Source organism: Bubalus kerabau, chromosome 6 (genome assembly GCF_029407905.1).
Source record: "Bubalus kerabau isolate K-KA32 ecotype Philippines breed swamp buffalo chromosome 6, PCC_UOA_SB_1v2, whole genome shotgun sequence".
Taxonomy (NCBI): domain Eukaryota; kingdom Metazoa; phylum Chordata; class Mammalia; order Artiodactyla; family Bovidae; genus Bubalus; species Bubalus kerabau.
The window spans coordinates 47562376-47580749 of NC_073629.1; the positions used below are offsets into that span (position 1 = coordinate 47562376).

Genomic DNA, 18374 nt, shown 5'->3' on the forward strand with positions numbered 1-18374 from the left:
ACTGAAGACAGTATATATGCCCATAGCATGTTGATTAAAACACCTTTGCTCCATCAGCACTTTGGTCCCCGTGTCTTGTCTCTCCCACTCTTTCTGTCTCTCTCTCTCAGGCTATTTCTTTGGAGTGCAGAGGCCCTCTGGGTTCACTTTCCTGCCTGGGCTTCTAAGACCCTCTTGAGAAGGTGCTCTGTGCCTTCACCCCATCGAGAGGGCACCTGAGGCCTTCGTGAACAGAGCAAGCCCCGTGTCAAGGAGTTTATTGGTTTTCTGCATAAACCAAGGAATATCAGCTTCTTTCTCTCTCCTTTACTTACTTATCATCAACTCCAGACCACCAGGTTCTGGTCCATTAAAGGGCCTCAATATTTATCATAGCAAATAAAACTATAAATTTAGGTTTTTAGAGAACACATAATACTTTCTCCCCACTCAGACAGGGAAAGAAAGGGTACACCTGACTCCAGACCTCTATATTCAAAAATGGTGTAGAGTATAAATACAAAGAAGAAAAGGATGCATCTAACCTCGCGTTCTTTCAAAAATCCTGTTACAATATTGTATGACTGCTGCTTTCTGTGTCTTGTTCAAATCATCTGAATTGTCTCTTATCTCTTGCTTCAACAAATCTACAAGGAATCACATACTTAAGCTCTCCTTCCCTAATAGAAAAAAACTCTTTTTAACTGGTATACCAGTACTTGTGTATACATGTTCAGATTAAGAATTCATTAAAAATAGACGGCAAATGAAAACAAAATTTGGATTAACTTTGCCAAGTATTTTGCATTTATTACACCATGAGTTAGACCAAGATGGTATGGAATTTATGAAATAAATACATTAAATATAGACCAATGAGTCCTTTGATCTCCTTAGGCCAAACACTATTAAACTAATTAAAACTTTTCAAAAAATTGACAGCCTTTAGAATTTTTAAAGTGGGTTTTGACCTAAAAACAAATACGAGACACAGAAAGAAAATATAGAGGGAGACAATATATTGGTAAGGAACTTCTAGAATTCTAGTGATTTAGTGATCAGACAGAAAGCAAATGCCCATAAATATTGTTGGCAATTCTATTTATTATAAAAACTCAATATTCCCAAAGCCATCTTATTTGACTTCAAGTGTCAGTAATTCTCATTAAACTCAAATATATCTGGCTTTTGTGTACAGAATGATAAGCTGAGGTAAAGAGCAAATTTAGAATCTCAGATGGTGAAGAAAACTATGTTGAATTTTCAGTCAAGCTGGTTATGAGTGTGATTGTAAACTCAAGAATACATTGCATGTGTGATTCTGCTTGAATCAAACTAAAAATATGGTTGATATATTTATTTGGCAAGTAATATTTAAACTTATGGTGGGACTTGAAACTATTTTTAAAGGTTAAAACATTTTTATGGAGGGGGTCTTTGCTCTTTTACATTAATCCTTTTGACTCAACAAAATAATTATTTCAGATTTAAAATTTCTGTGTTATGTAAAAACAGTGATTCTATTGTAGAATTCTCAAGCCAAAAGAGTACCATGAACTGCTTAGGAGGGCAAACCAATATTCCTAGGGAAATCTGAGGCAGTCTAAAATGGTCCTAAAAGTACAGTGACTAAAATGGGTCTGAAATTTCATTTTAAATTGTTTGTTGTAATTGCTTTGTTTCCCATTCTTCCCATGTCTATGTTTTAGTGGGAAAATATTCTTAAATTACCATATAAAAAGACAATCCAAAATCATGTATCATGTTTGTTTCATGAATTTCTCTAATCCTTTTCATATAATTAGAATAGGATGGCAATGGCATTTAAATCATCCGAGGATAATGCAGCCTTAGAGTAAGGGTCTTCCTTTTAATGGCACCCAACAGGGTATTTTTAGAAGTCTTAATTTTATATTTGTTAAAATAATTTAAAATCAAGTTGAGTTTCTTGTAACGACAGGTTTAAATAAATTTAATACTTGTTTGATATTTTACAATTAGGAACAAAGAGCTTTACATTTAAGAGAGAGATTTTAATAAGCAGGATAAATTGATCAGTTTTGTCACTCCAACTCAGACCCTTCTCTTAAAGGGTCATTTTACTCATAATTGTTTGAAAACACTGATCTTGAGCCCAAATGCTTTAGCCTGGCCCATAATTTGAACTTTTCATACCAAAATACATTTCTCTACTGCTTCCTTGTGTCATCTCTGTATGACCTAGCAATGTTGAACTTTTAGTTTCTCCAGGGTGCCATCATCTTGATTCAGTACTATTTTTTTTTTAACAAACTATTCAGTCTTCAACACTTCCCTTCCTCACCCCTCCCTCTAACCCAGCTTTCAATTATAACTAGTTTACCCTTGGACAACACAGGTTTGGCCTACACGGGTCCACTTATACATGGGTTTTTTTCAATAAATTCATATTGTAGTACTACAGGATCCTCAGTTGAATCCCCACATGCAGAACCAAGGGTACAGAGGAAGGACTATAAAACTTGATAAGCACCTGACCCCCACGTTGTTCAAGTTTCAAATGTACCTGTGGGAATCCTAACAGATAAAAAAGATACATATATTCTAATAGCACCCTACTGTTCTTTAACTGTTGTGTTCAACTCCTTTGCAATCCCATACACTGTAGTCCACCAGGCTCCTCTGTCCACGATGTCCCAGGCAAGAATACTGGAGTAGGTTGCCATCTCTCAGGGGATCTTCCCTACCCAGGGATCGAACCCAGGTCTCCTGCAGTGGCTGTCAGATTCTTTATCACAGAGCCACCTGGGAAGCCAATAGTACCCAGTCATTTCTCCATAAAACTTTTTCAACTATACAACTGCTATTATTTCACACCAGGCTGAAAGCCCCTTGATAAGAATGAACTGTGTTTCATGCTTATTCACAGCATCTAGTTAGCATGTAATATTATTTGTTCAAGCAGATGTTAACAGGTCAGTATGGTTTATGTTTCTGGTTAGAAATTCAGGTTTAGAAGTTAGTGGTTCATCCATAATACTGGATGTTTTATACTGACAATCTTTTAAAACTGAAATCTACTTCTTCAGGTGCTCTCCTGTAATTTTATAAATGTGGACAAATAATTAAACTCAATTACTATCTAACAAAAAAAGAAAAGGAAAAAACTAACAATAAATAATCTATATCATTGTGGTGGACAGAGGAAACAGCCATGGACTTTGAGGTTAAAAAAAGACCTCCATTTGTTCAGAAAAATATTACAACCGTCTCACCCTAAAATTGATTCAAAAGGTGATTTTTAAAAATATTACTAGATATTTCCAAAGCTGTGTTTCTACAGAAGTTGATATTTTAAAAAGTGCTTGTATGAATTATTGTTTAAAACTAAAAATAATCCTTTTTATTTTGAAAATATTTTAACATTTGCCATGTTTTATTGCCGGTGCTGTTAATCTATATATTGATTTAGCAATAAATACACCACTGTTACATAGAGTGCAATATTTTTAGTATTCATGACTGGTTGAAATTAATGCTGCTATTATTTCAAGAAAGATAAATACCATGCCAAAATTCGAAACTCATGCTCAAAAGAGTAAGATTAACAAAAACTATGAAATAAACTATTGGGCATTATCTTTTTAAGCATGATTCCTTTGAAACTCCATGGACGGTAGTCTGCCAAGGCTCCACTGCCCATGGGATTTCCCAGATAAGAATACTGGAGTGGGTTGCCATTTCCTTTTCCAGGGGATCTTTCTATAATGAGGTAGATATTATCTCTATTTTACAGATGAGAAAATCAAGGCTTTGAAAGGTCTTGTAACTACTGGGTGGCAGAGAAAGGTCTTTGAATAGTCTAATGTCAATGTCTATGCTTTTTCCAGAAGAAAAAAGTTATAATTTAATGCGTTTATAATTATAAAACGCCAAACTTAGGCAAGAGACAACTACTGCAATGTAACTATGCTCTTCATGGAGCCATTTTACTTATATCTTTGAGAAACAACAGTAATTATTCCTTTGAACATATGTAGTTTTAACTTCTATGAATTGTGATTCAATGAATTGGAACCACCATTTAGAACTTTACAAGTGTACTTATAGGGAGCTCTTTAACCCCAATTCTTTGACAAATTCTCCTCCACTAGAACTGAACACACTAGTGATAAATACATTAATACTTGAGATTTCCGGATATTTTGGTGGTTTCTACCACCTGGAATTGTTATAATACCACAAGTTAAAAAACAAAATTTTTAAAAAGGATTTTAAGCTGAACTAGACAAAAACAGCACATTTGAATATTACATACAATGCATTATCATTTATCAGTTCATTAACCAGTTGAAAAGACTTTAATTGGTTATGGTTATAAAAATATAAGTCACAGGAGCAAGAAATTAGCTGCAAGGAAGAGACAGATGAAAGGTGAAGAGAAAGATAAATGTAAGTGACAGCTGAAGTGGTACCAAGGTTTAGAGAGCAATGGGAGTGGTTAAGCAGGAAATACTCAGCAAGACAATAGAGAAAACTGTTAGTCACAAGAACATGAAAAATTATGTTAAGGGTGTGGGTAATAGCCCCTGAAGGCATAGTATGGCACAGCTGAATCTATATATCACAGCTCTAACTCAGAGTATCAGCAGCATCACTCAATAAAGCTTAGGTATTCCAACTATAAAACTGTGCTATTCATTGGAGTGGAGAAAGGAACTGAAGCAGTACTCAATGAATCCAGGGAAGCCCAATGAATAGGCAAGTTGTCCATTTACCAAAATGACTCAAGGGTCATTTTATTATACCATATGATGTAACAGATGGAATCAAGATAGCTGGGAGAATTATCAATGACCTCAGATATGCAGATGACACCACCCTTATGGCAGAAAGTAAAGAACTAAAGAGTCTCTTGATGAGTGAGTGAAAAAGTTGGCTTAAAGCTCAACATTCAGAAAATTAAGATCATAGCATCCAGTCCTATCACTTCATGTCAAATAGATGGGGAAACAGTGGCTGACTTTATTTTTCTGGGCTCCAAAATCACTGCAGATGGAGATTGCAGCCATGAAATTAAAAGACGCTTACTCGTTCAAAGGAAACTTATGACCTAGACAGCATATTCAAAAGCAGAGACATTACTTTGCCAACAAAGGTCCGTCTAGTCAAGGCTATGGTTTTTCCAGTGGTCATGTATGGATGTGAGATACATGCTTTTGAAGAATTGATGCTTTTGAACTGTGGTATTGGAGAAGACTCTTGAGAGTCCCTTGGACTCCAATAAGATCCAACCAGTCCATCCCAAAGGAGATCAGTCCTGGGTGTTCATTGGAAGGACTGATGTTGAAGTTGAAACTCCAATACTTTGGCTACCTGCTGCGAAGAGCTGACTCATTTGAAAAGACCCTGATGCTGGGAAAGATTGATGGCAGGAGGAGAAGGGGACAACAGAGGATGAGATGGTTGGATGGCATCACTGACTCAATGGACACGGGTTTGGTTAGACTCCAGCAGCTGGTGGACAGGGAGGCCTGGCATGCTGCAATTGATGGGGTAGCAAAGAGTCGGACATGACTGAGTGACTGAACTGAACTGAATGATGTAATAGGGGCTTTCAACGTGGCTCAGTGGTAAAGAATCCACTGGCCCATGCAGGAGAGAGAGAAGACTCAGCTTCGATCCCTGGGTCAGGAAGATCCCCTGGAGAAAGAAATGGCAACCAACTCCAGTATTTTTGCCTGGGAAATCCATGGATAGAGATGCCTGGCAGGCTGCAGTCCACAGGGTTACACAGAGTCGGACACGACTGAGGCAGCACACACATATGCAAGCATGATGTAATACAGACAGGGCTGAAGAGTGTTAATTTCAAATCATTCAACAAAATCAATTCATGTGGACGATCTTTCATGAACTTGGTATTTATTACTAAATAAAAAAATCATTGATTACTATTATTAGCTATTTACCTATTAACTTGCACACTGAATTCCAGTAGTTTTAATTTATGAATAACAGCAGGTCTCTATTTGCTTTACACATTATAGGTCTGAACTGGAAACCCAGGGACCTGTATTCTAATTACAGATAAGTCAATACAAATGTGTTGCTAAACTATTCCTTTGACCTACCTCAACTACAGGTTAAAACCATATACCTAGGGTCCTTTTCAGCTCTACAGTTATTCCTTAGTGCTATTAACAGTACAGATCTTTCAAATAACTTGTTACATTTTCTTGGTAATTTTTTCACAAGAAGGAAAAAAGCTGATTTTCACTGAACTGAAAAGAACGTTCTACTAGCATAGAACTTTAATGTCCAGATGGGTCACACCTGCCAATCTTGTAAAAATGAAAATTCAGTAAGTCACAGACAAGGCTGGAGCATTTGAGTTTCTAATAAGCTCCCAAGTGATACTAACTGCCCTCGGTACGGGGACACCATTTTGAGTAGCAAAGTTCTAAGATCTGAAGAAATTGTAATGCTGACGAGCTTGGCTAGCCCCGATATTCTTATACAATTGCAACTATGAGCAGGAGTAAAACATGACATGGAAAATATCCCAGAAAGTCTGATGATGTTATGTGTCTGGGATTTGTGCTAATATGGGCAGTAAGTAGACAGAAGAACAAGAAAGATTAAGTTGGTAACCGAAGCTGAATGATGGAGCACTAACTAAGCACTAACACCAATTAAGGGGAATACTCTTTCTGTTCACTGAAATGAGAGGGAGGCATTAAGTTGCACCAAGGGTGGCTATAATCTAAAACTAGAAAGGGTAATGTCTGTATTTGAGGATCTCACACATAAAAATTTCTCATTTACTTTTCACAACTTTGCCTTAGAAGAAACTTGAGACTCAAAAAACTTAAACAATATTCACTGAAAAGGAATTGATTTAAAAACCTTAAAACTGGTTAAATGTCATGAGATTTGGTAAGGAGCCATTAATGTTCAGACACCCTAATCTTCAAACAATTACAAAGTGTGTTGAACAAAATATTCTTCCATTTAAACATAAATTTTGCAGTATTTTTTTTAAAGCCATAGACTATAGCACAAATTCCCTTTGAAAAACAACCACTGAGTTTAAAACATACTAAATTCAAGGCAATGATTACCTGTAGAAGGGGTATACAGGGGTTCAGATCAGGGAGAGTACAAAAATGTCAGTTCAATCTGTTTTAAGTCATATATTAAAATTACACAAAGTATGGAAAGTATTAGGCAGCGAGAGTAAATGTGTACAGGTGTTTATTATATGCTCTTCATATTTTTCTGCATATTTGAATACTTCATTTTGTCTTTAATGTGGGGCAACCTCTTTTTGTCTTTAACATTTATACTTTATTTGTAAAATATAAAACAAAAAAAAAGATAAAGGGAATAAGTGTATTTAGGAAAATAAAGAATAACTCCAAAATTAAAGGTTTTGATAACTGGTACACATACTCTAATCCTGTGGCTTAAAATTGAGATTTTTCTCCTGAATATGTCTTGAAACAGATATTTAGCCAAAATAGAAACCCATGTATGTTCAATTTCCCTAAACAGTTCCATATCCTTGTCTCCTGAATGAAAAACATGTTTTCAGATTTATGCTATTTAAAAATATTAAGGCAGTGAGGAAATCTTGACGTCCCAGGCTGTTCATGAGACAATCTTTTCTTTTCATAGCATTCCAGGACTTTAAGTGTTAGAATTATCTCCAAGTTGCACTGCAACCTTTAAAGGTATGTATATATAAAATTTTTAATGAAGTTCATAATTATGTATCTATGTTTTATTACTGGGCTATCAAATAATTCAAACAGAAAATCTAAGGCTAAATCCAGTCTTTTATTTGGCTTTGGGATGCATTATAGACTTGCTTTCTACATCTTTTTGCTTTACCAGATGCAACACTTTTTAAAAACATGAAAAGAAAATATTCCTCTGTAGCAAAAAGACATGAGGGTGTTATTTATTGCTGATAACTAAGATCTGGCAGACATGAAACTGGCATTGCAACTTTTCCTCCTACACAGCAATTTATCAATTGCATAGCATTTCTTCATTCGTACTATTTGAGCTTCACAGTACCTTGTGAGGTGGAAGAGCAGAATTTATTGCTTACATTTTGTATAAATACATAAGGGATACTGAGGCTTAGAAAAGTTAACATGTCCTTTCCCTTCAAACTGTATGGTGATCCAAAATAGAACTAATGAACCAATTAACCACCACATAATTAATAAAATTAATAAGGTTAATATTAAAATTATATTTTGAAGTTAAAATACCTCTAAAGTATTAATATATCTCTAATGTTATCTAAATATAATGATTCCTTATTATCCCTTGTTAAGCTAGGGTGTTCTTAGCTGCTTTCAAATACTGAATTAGATTTCTAACATTAAGTATACATGAATCCATTCCTTAAGTAGGTATTTAAAAAATTTTTGATGTCAAAAAAATCAGTTTTTCTCTGTTGAAGAAAAAAAAAAAGTTATCTCTTAACATTCAAGGTAAGGCCTCTACAAACAAGCAGCTGTGTCTTAAGAACACGTCACTGTTAGCTAGTTCACTCCTCTTATCTTAGAGATATCTAAGAGAGAAGACAGAGGCATCTAAGTGGTAATAATGACACAGACAAAGTTGTTTTCACATTAACACTTAAAACAATTTACTATATGCTGAAGGACTGAGTAAATGTATGAAAATATTCTAGAATGTCAAAACTCCCACTTCATGGGCTTGAACTTTGGAAGGAAGGTTGCACTGGAGTGCACTGCAGAAAAGTGAAGAATCTGTTACTCCTAGGCAGGAAAAACTTGGGTTTCTGGTCACTCCCCCAACAGAGACACTGGGAACTCTTCCCAGCTCAGTAACGAAGCAACCTCAGTTCCCACACATATTTCAGGACCTCTGTTTTCTTCTTACAAGCCAATCCCCGCCATAAGGGACTATCTGAAAAGGGATAGCACCCACTTGATTCCTGGTGGTTCAGATGCTAAAGAATCTGTCTGCAATGCACGAGACCAGGGTTCGATCCCTAGGTTGGGAAGATTCCCTAGAGAAGGGAATGGCAGCTCACTCCAGTATTTTTGCCTGGAAAATTCCATGGACAGAGGAGTCTGGAGGGGTACAGTCCAGGGGGTTGCAAAGAGTCGGACACAACAGATCAACTTTCACTTCACTTCAGATATTTCAACTACCCCCCAATCATCCTGAGAAAAACTTCACTTGAAGAAACTGCTCAGTTACTAGTCATTCATGGTACAGGTTTTTTTTTTAAATAGATATTAGGCACATCTGCTGTTGCTAGAGTTCTTCTGTACTACAGTGATACTTAAAAAAAAAATTGAGATTACTTACCTTTAAAATCACCCTCATGTTAACTCAAACGTACACAATTATTTTTATTTACTAGACTCTTTCTTTTCTGGAGATTACTAATTATTGCATTAATATAGCACACTGAAAGGTATTGCATACTCCTTCATTTGTTTTTAATTTCCCTAATGTGTGAGTTCTGCATACTTGTCAGTTATAACAGAACAAACTTCAGGAACATGAGTAACTGCAAAGTTATCTGACACCAATATGCCTAAATGCTGACAAAAGTGAACCCCCCCTCAAAAAATGTTTTAATACAAACAGTACTCTAACTGAAACCATTTAAAAAGTGAAAACTGTAATTACCCTTAAGTTTTTAAATACCCTAATGTGCATCTTCCCTCCCACCCAAAGCAAAAGCAGATGGTGTGATTCTGTTTCTTCCCAGTAACATCAAGTATCCTTTGTTAAAACTCACAAAGTAGGAAATCTTTAGCAGACACAAAAGATGAAAGATGAAACTGCAGCAAGAGAGCATGGCAAATCCAAAAGATCTATTAGTGCAGAAGTCTACTGGAAAAAAAACAACAACAACGAAAGAGATAGATAGAATTAACAAGATACAATAAAAGTTATGTCTTTAAAGCAGTAGATTGTAACAGGGTGGGAAATGTTTAATATGTGTCCTCCTGAAAAGCAGTTACCATCTTTCAAATTAAAAAAAAAAAAAAAAAAAAAACAGCTGGTATATTTTCACAGCATCTAGATTTATTTATGGTATAAAGTCATAGAATTGTATTATTATTATTCCTTTCCCACCCTGGCAGAGAATAAACATGAATTCAGAAGCACAGTGGAGTGAAAACAAAGGAGAGAGAGAAAAGGCAGCAGAGAAAGACAGAAAAGGTGAATACAGAGCTACAGAAGTGTTTATTGAGCATGCTACAGAGGTAAGCAGAGTACACACAAAAGGAAATTAAACAACCATCAAACCTCCCAACTTTGTTAGAAAATTAATTTTTAATTGTGCCGCTTTCAAACTATACTGAATTTTACATTTCTAAAGATGTAAAAACTCAACTAATAGAAAATATACATGACCATTCTGTCTACATAGATAACAGAATCTATGAATCTTGAAACTAAGTACATCAATTTCAAAAAAGTATTGGTCATTTAAACAGAATCAACAATTCAGATTGACAAGAACTGTTCAAATTAATTTGACCTGTAGATTCTGAGCCATGTTTTTATTAAAGTCAGATCTATTCCTAAATACAAAATATTTTGAAGATTTATTAAAACTGAATATTACAATGCAAGGTAAATTAAGACTAAAGGCACATAAACTTTGGTCCCACCTGGTTGTCAGTTTTAGAAAACTGCCACAAAATTAATCTTCCTGCAAATTTTCGCAGTACACTTTCTTTTATCTTTGAAAAATACATGCACCAGTTCCTGAACTAGCTAGACCGGTCTGCACATGCTCAGAAATCCACAACCATATTCCAAATCTTAATTACAAACTAAGGATGGCAATATATATTTAAATGCACATAAGTCATGTCAACTTCAAAACATCTACGAAAAATATTCAGCCACAAACAAGACATTACTTAGTGCTGACATTTATATGATACGTCCCACAAGAGTGTGTACAAAAAGGTTAAGATTCCACAATGCTTTTCCACATAGGGCTCAAACTTACAGAAATCACTTTGTTGTCTTAAGAAAGTAATACTCTGCATCTTGTTAATTTTAACTAATGCCTACATTCATAACTGAATCTAGACCAGAATTGTGAGATACAAAAGGCCAATGTTTTTTTTAAAGCAATAAAGCCTAAGGTAGTAAAAACTGGAAAAAAAAAAAAAAAAAAAAAGCTGCTTTATTCTTTCAGTATCATGTATCTTATTTGATTAAATAAAAAAATATGACAAGCCGATAATTCAAAATAAGTTCCAAGCAGGAGGAAAAAAAAACTTAACCTTTTTACACACCCCTGCCTAAACATATTGTTAATTCCCATTTAACAATGTGCCCTAGACAACCAATTCCTTTTTTCTAGTAAATGCACAATAGCAACACTAGTTTCCTTTTTAAGGCACGTATGTCAACTAAGTTGAAAAAGGAAAGTAAAATTAAACTAAAAGTTCAAACAGACAAAAATGGCTTCCCTACAGAACAGATGAAAGAGAGCAGTTAATAACTCTGCCTTTACATACGCCATTTCATTTTATAACCAAGGAATGATAACAGCATGGAAAAAAACAAAAACAAAAACAAAAAATCAAACTCTGGTCCCCACTTTTCTGAACAGTCAATAGGTGATGACACCAAACAATGTGATTCACCCTCAATCTTCATCTCCCCCCTTTTTTAAATTGTTGACTTGGAGAAAGACACTCTCAGATGATGGTTTTCACCAAGGTTATAATTATGAAGATCAATCAAGGCCTGAATAGCTTCTTCCACTGTTGCCATCTGAAGAAGGGCCATTTTGTGATCTCTTCTGAAACAAAATTATGAAATTAGATACTTCATAAAAATCAGAATGGCTTAAATACTTTTGCTCATTTCAGGATCAAAAGATATCTAGAAACGAAAACAACTATTTGGAGAAAACTTTTACTTCTATCAAGTCACTAATTTAAAGACAAGAAAGCTTGCTTACTGAAAAAACTTAAATGCTTTCACAGTGCCCCCAGTGTTAGCAAACAGTGTTCGGAGATCTTCTTCTGCTACTGAAGGACTGGGAAATTAGATGGAAAAAAAAGAGTAAAAACATTATTAAAAAAATTTTATATTTTATTCCTAAAATGTATATCCTTAATAAACTACTCCATCTTTAATACTTACGGGATATTGGATAGGTGAAGGGTTGCAGAAGGAGGGAAAATATTCTGAAAATTTTTGGATCCAGGTTTCTTAAAACGATGCAATGGGGAATTACCAAAATCTTTTGTTAGCCCTTGATCATCAAGTCCCTCTCGAGGTAGTTGTACAGTCTGATGTTTAGACAGAGTAACACGAATAATTTTTCCATACATCTTCTGTCCATTAAGATGATTCATGGCTATAAAGAGGAAGAATGCCTATTAATAAACAATATCAACATCCAAAGCAAAAATATTACAATAACTCTTAGAATAGTTGAAATACCTAATTTTGCTATGGTTTTAAAATAAATCATGAATTTACAATAGCCACTGGTGACAAAACAAATTCATTTGCACTCAACAAGGCACTGAGGCAAAGAAGCCAGCTTCTTTCATAGAATGAAAACCCAGAATGAGTTTCTTGACAGTCCTGCTGATAATGCCCAAGAAACTTTAGAAACTTTAACTTTTTCTCCCTTCTGCTCCACATCCTAATTACCAAGTCCTATGTAACCCTTTCTCCTAATTATCCCTCAAATTCATCTATTTCTACACTTTTCACTGCCATTACTTTTTATCTGTATAACTCAAATCAGTTTCCCAATTCATCTTGCTAGATTGTTCTCTATGTTCCTCCGTTCTATACAAATCTATGTCACTACCTGCTTAAAATCCTTAGGGATGAAGCCTCAACTTATTCTTCAACATGTCTTCTACATTTCTCAGTCTGACCCTAACATCTTTCTCAAGCCTCCCTGAATAAATATTTTATTGATGATTTATAATACTAGTAACTTTGTTAGTGTTGAGAATCAAATGGTAATATAAAAACCATCCTGACCCTCATGGAACTTACATTATCTTAGTACTATCCTCCTTGTACTTAAGTTTTCAGGTGTACAAAACATTTTTTTTTTAAACAAATGCTAGTATTTAACCTTTAGCCTGGTGCATGCTTTTCTATTTATAACAATTTCCTCTCTCCTTCACAATCTTTCCTAAGCTATTTGTCAGTGTTATTTCCTAAAGAGGACCCTTTCTGCACTCTTCAGAAAAGGTTCAGAACCTTAGTAGATAGTCCCCATACAGTTCTATTTCTTTTTATAAATTCATCACATTTTAATTATCATCCTCCTTCAGACTGTAAAATACATGAAAGCAGGAACCAGTGTCTCTACCCCAGCACACAGCACAGTGCCTAAACACAGAACATCACATGCCTACTTCTTGAGGCAGCAGTTGGGTTACTTTTGAACTAAATGAACTGGTCTGAGATTAGAGAACAGTTATACAGTTTTATGTTTTATTCAAGTAGTCACAACTGAAGAAAACCATGTCATAAGTCATATAGTTTAGCTAAACTGAACGTCTATTTGACTACTCAAATCAAAGTATTAGAGTATTAACAACAGAGAGGTAAAGACAATATGGAAGAGCAGGGAACTGAGAACAAAATCCCTACTCTCAAATGTTTTTAATTTGATTAGTACACTACAGTACACAGTCTGACACAGGAGATACCCAGAACTTGTTAAATCCATGCATCTTGTCATACTTACTTGTATAGAACAAACCAGTTAAATATAAAACAGGTCTGAAAAGGAAAATGCTATAAAAGTATAAGGTACCATTCTGAAAAATCTTTTTCATTTATAGCTTCCCTAATTTGTAAAATCAAATTTACTCTTCCAGTTATAAGATAAAGAGGTACTAAGGATGTAATGTACAACATAACAAATATATTTAACACTGCTGCATGTTATAAATACTCCCTCTACAGCACATTTTGCTAGAGAGTAGGTAAAGATCTATTATGAAAAACTATACTTTTAAGATGGCAGCTACATATGAAATAAAAACAGTTGAGGCTCTTTTGTAAGTAGTTCTTGAAAATACGAATTGGAGAAATAAGATAATTATTTTAACAAAGAACTACTCTTTGGTACTTCCTGAGAATTCATTTAATCACTGAAGATCAGTACACTATTTCAAACATAATTTACAAATTCTGTTATTCCTAAACTACCTAATTTAAGAAAATTCTAGTATATTAATTAAATAGGCTATAGTAGAAATGGAAACATCTTTAATGTCTGCAAATTTAAAAATTCTGGTCTAAAATAATTTAACATGGCCTCTAAGATTTGCAATAATTCCATTCACACTTGACTACTACTGACTATACCTTGCCATTTATTTCTCCCATACTACTTTCTGAACAAAAAAATATTTGCTTATACAACAACTGAGTATTTCCCAAATAGAGTCCCATGAAAACCAAGAACAGAGTTCATAAACAAAGTATATTAAAAAAAGTTTCACTTATTTTTTTCAATAGCACATCCTAGTTTTGCATAGGATTTGTGTGTGTTTTAAAGGCATTAATGCTGTGAGTCCATATTTTTATGGAGATATACTTCAAGAAAGCAAAATCTAACCTATCAGCAATGAGAAATTTGCCACTACATATAGTCCAAAAACTACGTCATGCTACGTAAGCAAAGCTTTAGTGAAAAGATAAAAATTTTATCTTTTTAATTTATAAAAATTAGGGATAAAACATTTTAAAATGTAAATAAATACTGTTAGGCAGTGAATTGCATTATCCCAAACCTCATATACTGAAGCTTTAACCTCTCAATGTGACTATTTGGAGGCAGGGCCTTTACGGAGGGAATTTAGGTTAAAAGAGGTCATAAGGGTGAGGCCCTAATCCAGTAAGACTGATGTCCTTGTAAGTACAGGAAAAGTTATCAGCACCTTAGAGGCTGAGGAAGGCTCCCAGGAAAGGCAGTGTGAGGACATATGGAGAAGGGAGCTGGTCTGCAAGCCAGGAAGAAAGTCCTCTCCAGAAACCAAATCTGTTGTCACCTAACTACTAGTCTCCAGAACTTAAGAAAATAAATTTCTGTTGTTTTAGTCGCTCAGTTTGTTGTATTTTGCTATGGCAGCCCAAGCAGACTAATACAAGTATAGTAAAAATTAAAGCATCATTTAAACAGTCCATATATAAGAAACCAAAAAGCATCCAGAAGAATTTGATTGAACAGGTACTTTCAACCATAATGACTGTGTATCCCTTATTTATAAGGGTAATGTGGAAAGACTGAAAGCAAAAGGAGAAGGGGGTGACAGAGGATGAGATCATTAGATAGCATCACTGATTTAAAGGATGTGAATTTGAGCAAACTCTGGTAGATAGTGGAAGACAGAGGAGCCTGGCATGCAGAGAATCGAACATGACTTAGCGACTGAACAACAGACACCACCCACAGTTCACACAATGAGAAAAAAGAAATCAAACATTTGAGACTGCTTTGTCAACTATGAAACACTGTAAAAGGCTTCTTATAAAGTACATAAAAATAATGACAATGACTATCCCTAACCAGAGTACAGAAGGGTACATAAGCAGAAAAAGAAAAGAATAATGAGCATCTATGACATAATCAAGGAGCTTCCCTGGTGGCTCAGATGGTAAAAAATCTGCCTGAAATGCAGGAGGAGACCTGCCTTTGATCCCCGGGTCAGAAATATCCCTTGAGAAGGGAATGGTAACCCACTCTAGTATTCTTGCCTGGAACATTTCATGGACAGAGGAGCCTGTCAGGCTATAGTCCATGGAGCTGCAAAGAGTCATATAGGACTGAATGACTAACACACACACAAACACACAATGACACAATCAGCACTTTTATATAACTTCCACTAAAGACAGACATCTCCATTTTTTAAAATGGAAAGCCAGATATATAAAATTTTACACATTGCCTGATGCTGCTAAGTCCCTTCAGTTGTGTCCGACTCTGTGCGACCCCACAGACGGCAGCCCACCAGGCTCCTCCGTCCCTGAGTTTCTCCAGGCAAGAATAGTGGAGTGGGTTGCCATTTCCTTCTCCGATGCATGAAAGTGAAAAGTGAAAATGAAGTCACTCAGTCGTGTCTGACTCTTAGCAACACCATGGACCATAGCCTACCAGGTTCCTCCGTCCACGGGATTTCCCAGGCAAGAGTACTGGTGTGGGCTGCCGACAATCCATTGCCTGGGCTACCCTAATAGCTGGTAAGAAACTGAATTTCAAACTTCTATCTGATGCCAAAGGCTAAAAGGTCTGGTTTATCATGTTGTTAGTCTGTGAATCTCACTGGATATAATAGCACAAATACACTAGTTTTTACACCAAAAATGGCAAATTTCAAAATTAATGATGTGAGTACACACGGTCTGGGGTACCATCATCCCCACATCTTAATGAACAGAATTATAAGCTAACATCATACTGACATTTACAGTCAATCACACTGTGAATATGCAACTACCTTCTGGATTTATGTGATTTGACTTTATGCATGAAGTTGAATGAGACGCTAATTAAGTGATCATTTATCTAATAATGTAAGTGCAACTTGTTGAAGTACATTTTAAGGTTCCAAAAAGGATTAAAGTGGGGCATTTGGTTTAAGTTTTTCATTTTATAGTAACCTGCTATCTCTAAAATACATTCATGTAACTCTTTACTAAGTTCAAATACTTTCAAATGACCTTAGAAGAATTAAATTAACATGGCGTTAATCAGGATCCCATGGACTATATGAACAGTTAACTTCAATTATAGGGAGTAACCAAAAATGAAAAATGCTAAGAATCTTTTAATATATATATCATAATTCGTAGGTGAAACTGTTATTTCAATCTTGAAGCCAAAACCTTTTTCCATTAAACTCTGAGCAAGAAATGGTAAGAGAATAGCACAAAAATACAAATATGTTCATCATGTACAACTATACACATGAAAATATGAAAATTAACAAGACACTGTGAACCCTGGCTATTAATAAACAGTTTCTTACTGATATAAAGGAATTTGTTTTTATTCACAGGTTTACATTATACATTTGAAATCAGATTGAAGCCGTATAGATGACACATAGTTTATTCTTACCCAGTTGTGACTGGTTTCCATCAGCCATCTGTATTAGAGCACTGTCTTTCTTATTGTACAAAATCTTCACACGCTGCACATCTCCATAAACACCTTTTTTGGAGCCACAGAGAGGTAATCCAAAAATGGAATTAATTTTTATGTGCAAGTCAGCTAAAGATTATCTTTCTGACATATTAATGAAACATTCAGACATCAACATGATCACTCATTCAAACTCATCATTCTCACAAATGAATAAAGAAGATCAAGATTTTGAACAGTGAATTTTGAAAAGAATAATTTCTGATAAACCCTCAAAGCTATGTGAATGATATTAAATTAAAGACCATGCAAAATAAATCAGCATGCATTAAAACAAATTTTGTGTCTATGGAAAGTTTTAAATAGCAAAGAAAAATAGCAAAAGATTTACTATTCAACTTTAAGCCAAAGTGCTAGCTACAAATAAGAATTAAGGTGAAACAAAAAATCAAATCAATAATAAAAGTATAGTGCTAACAATAACATACCGAAGAGGGTAAACAGACTTTGGGGCGTAACCATCTTTAGAAGGAGAGAAGAGCAAGCAGCGTAAGACAAGAAGAGAGAAGAGTCGAGGAAGAGCGGAGATGAACAGATCATCCATAACGAAGGGTGGTTCCCGCAGAATGGTGAGGTGGTCATGGATCATGGTTCAAGGCGGTTAATTGGGGCAAGTTGGTCCGAGGAACATTTGTTCAAGCACAGAAGCATGAACATAGGGAATGGAGACAGGGAATGAAGACAAGGACAAGGAAAATAAAGGATAAGACAGGGAAGGGAATGGGCATTTGGGAAAAGACAAGGAAAGGGAAGGTGAACACACAGGGAAAAGGATGAAATGGGGAAGGGAAACAGCAATGCAGAAGAAAAAAATAAGGAATCGGGGAACAAAAAAAAAAATAAAATATAGGTCAGTACATAGGAAATGCAGGATTTGGTCAGAAAATGGTTGGTTTATGTACTGTACAAGAAAAACTGAGTAAAATGTAGTCATCCAAGACAAATATGGGTAAAGTACATCTATATCAAAGAGTAAATTACAGCATTTCATCTCAACATAGGGAAGGAAAGCATGCATAGGAATTTTAAACTTTGAACTTTTAACTGCATAAGCATGGCTGGTTATGAAATGCAGGCAAAATTCTTAAAAGAAAATCAAAGGCACTCTGATTCAAACATTTTAGCATGCACAACTGTGAATGACTATAGTATTAAATGATAAAATAGCTTAATGTTCGTATTAACAGAG

At 35.1% G+C, this 18374-nt stretch overlaps 1 protein-coding gene across 7 annotated transcripts in view; it reads right to left on the minus strand.

Moving 5' to 3' along the window:
* Window positions 1-10280: 10280 nt before the first annotated feature.
* The window catches only part of PTBP2 (polypyrimidine tract binding protein 2), an 86076-nt gene continuing 77982 nt past the window's right edge, over window positions 10281-18374 (minus strand). For 5 of the 7 annotated variants that reach the window (XM_055585025.1, XM_055585026.1, XM_055585019.1 and 2 more), the window contains exons 10-14: window positions 17614-17647; window positions 17102-17194; window positions 12139-12355; window positions 11954-12031; window positions 10281-11791 (exon numbers count right to left, since the gene is read on the minus strand). In XM_055585025.1, the coding sequence (XP_055441000.1) occupies window positions 11659-11791; window positions 11954-12031; window positions 12139-12355; window positions 17102-17194; window positions 17614-17647 (555 nt within the window). In that variant the 3' untranslated portion in view covers window positions 10281-11658. The remainder of the gene's footprint in view (window positions 11792-11953; window positions 12032-12138; window positions 12356-17101; window positions 17195-17613; window positions 17648-18374) is intronic. The other 2 variants (XM_055585021.1, XM_055585023.1) reach the window with 1 other exon arrangement.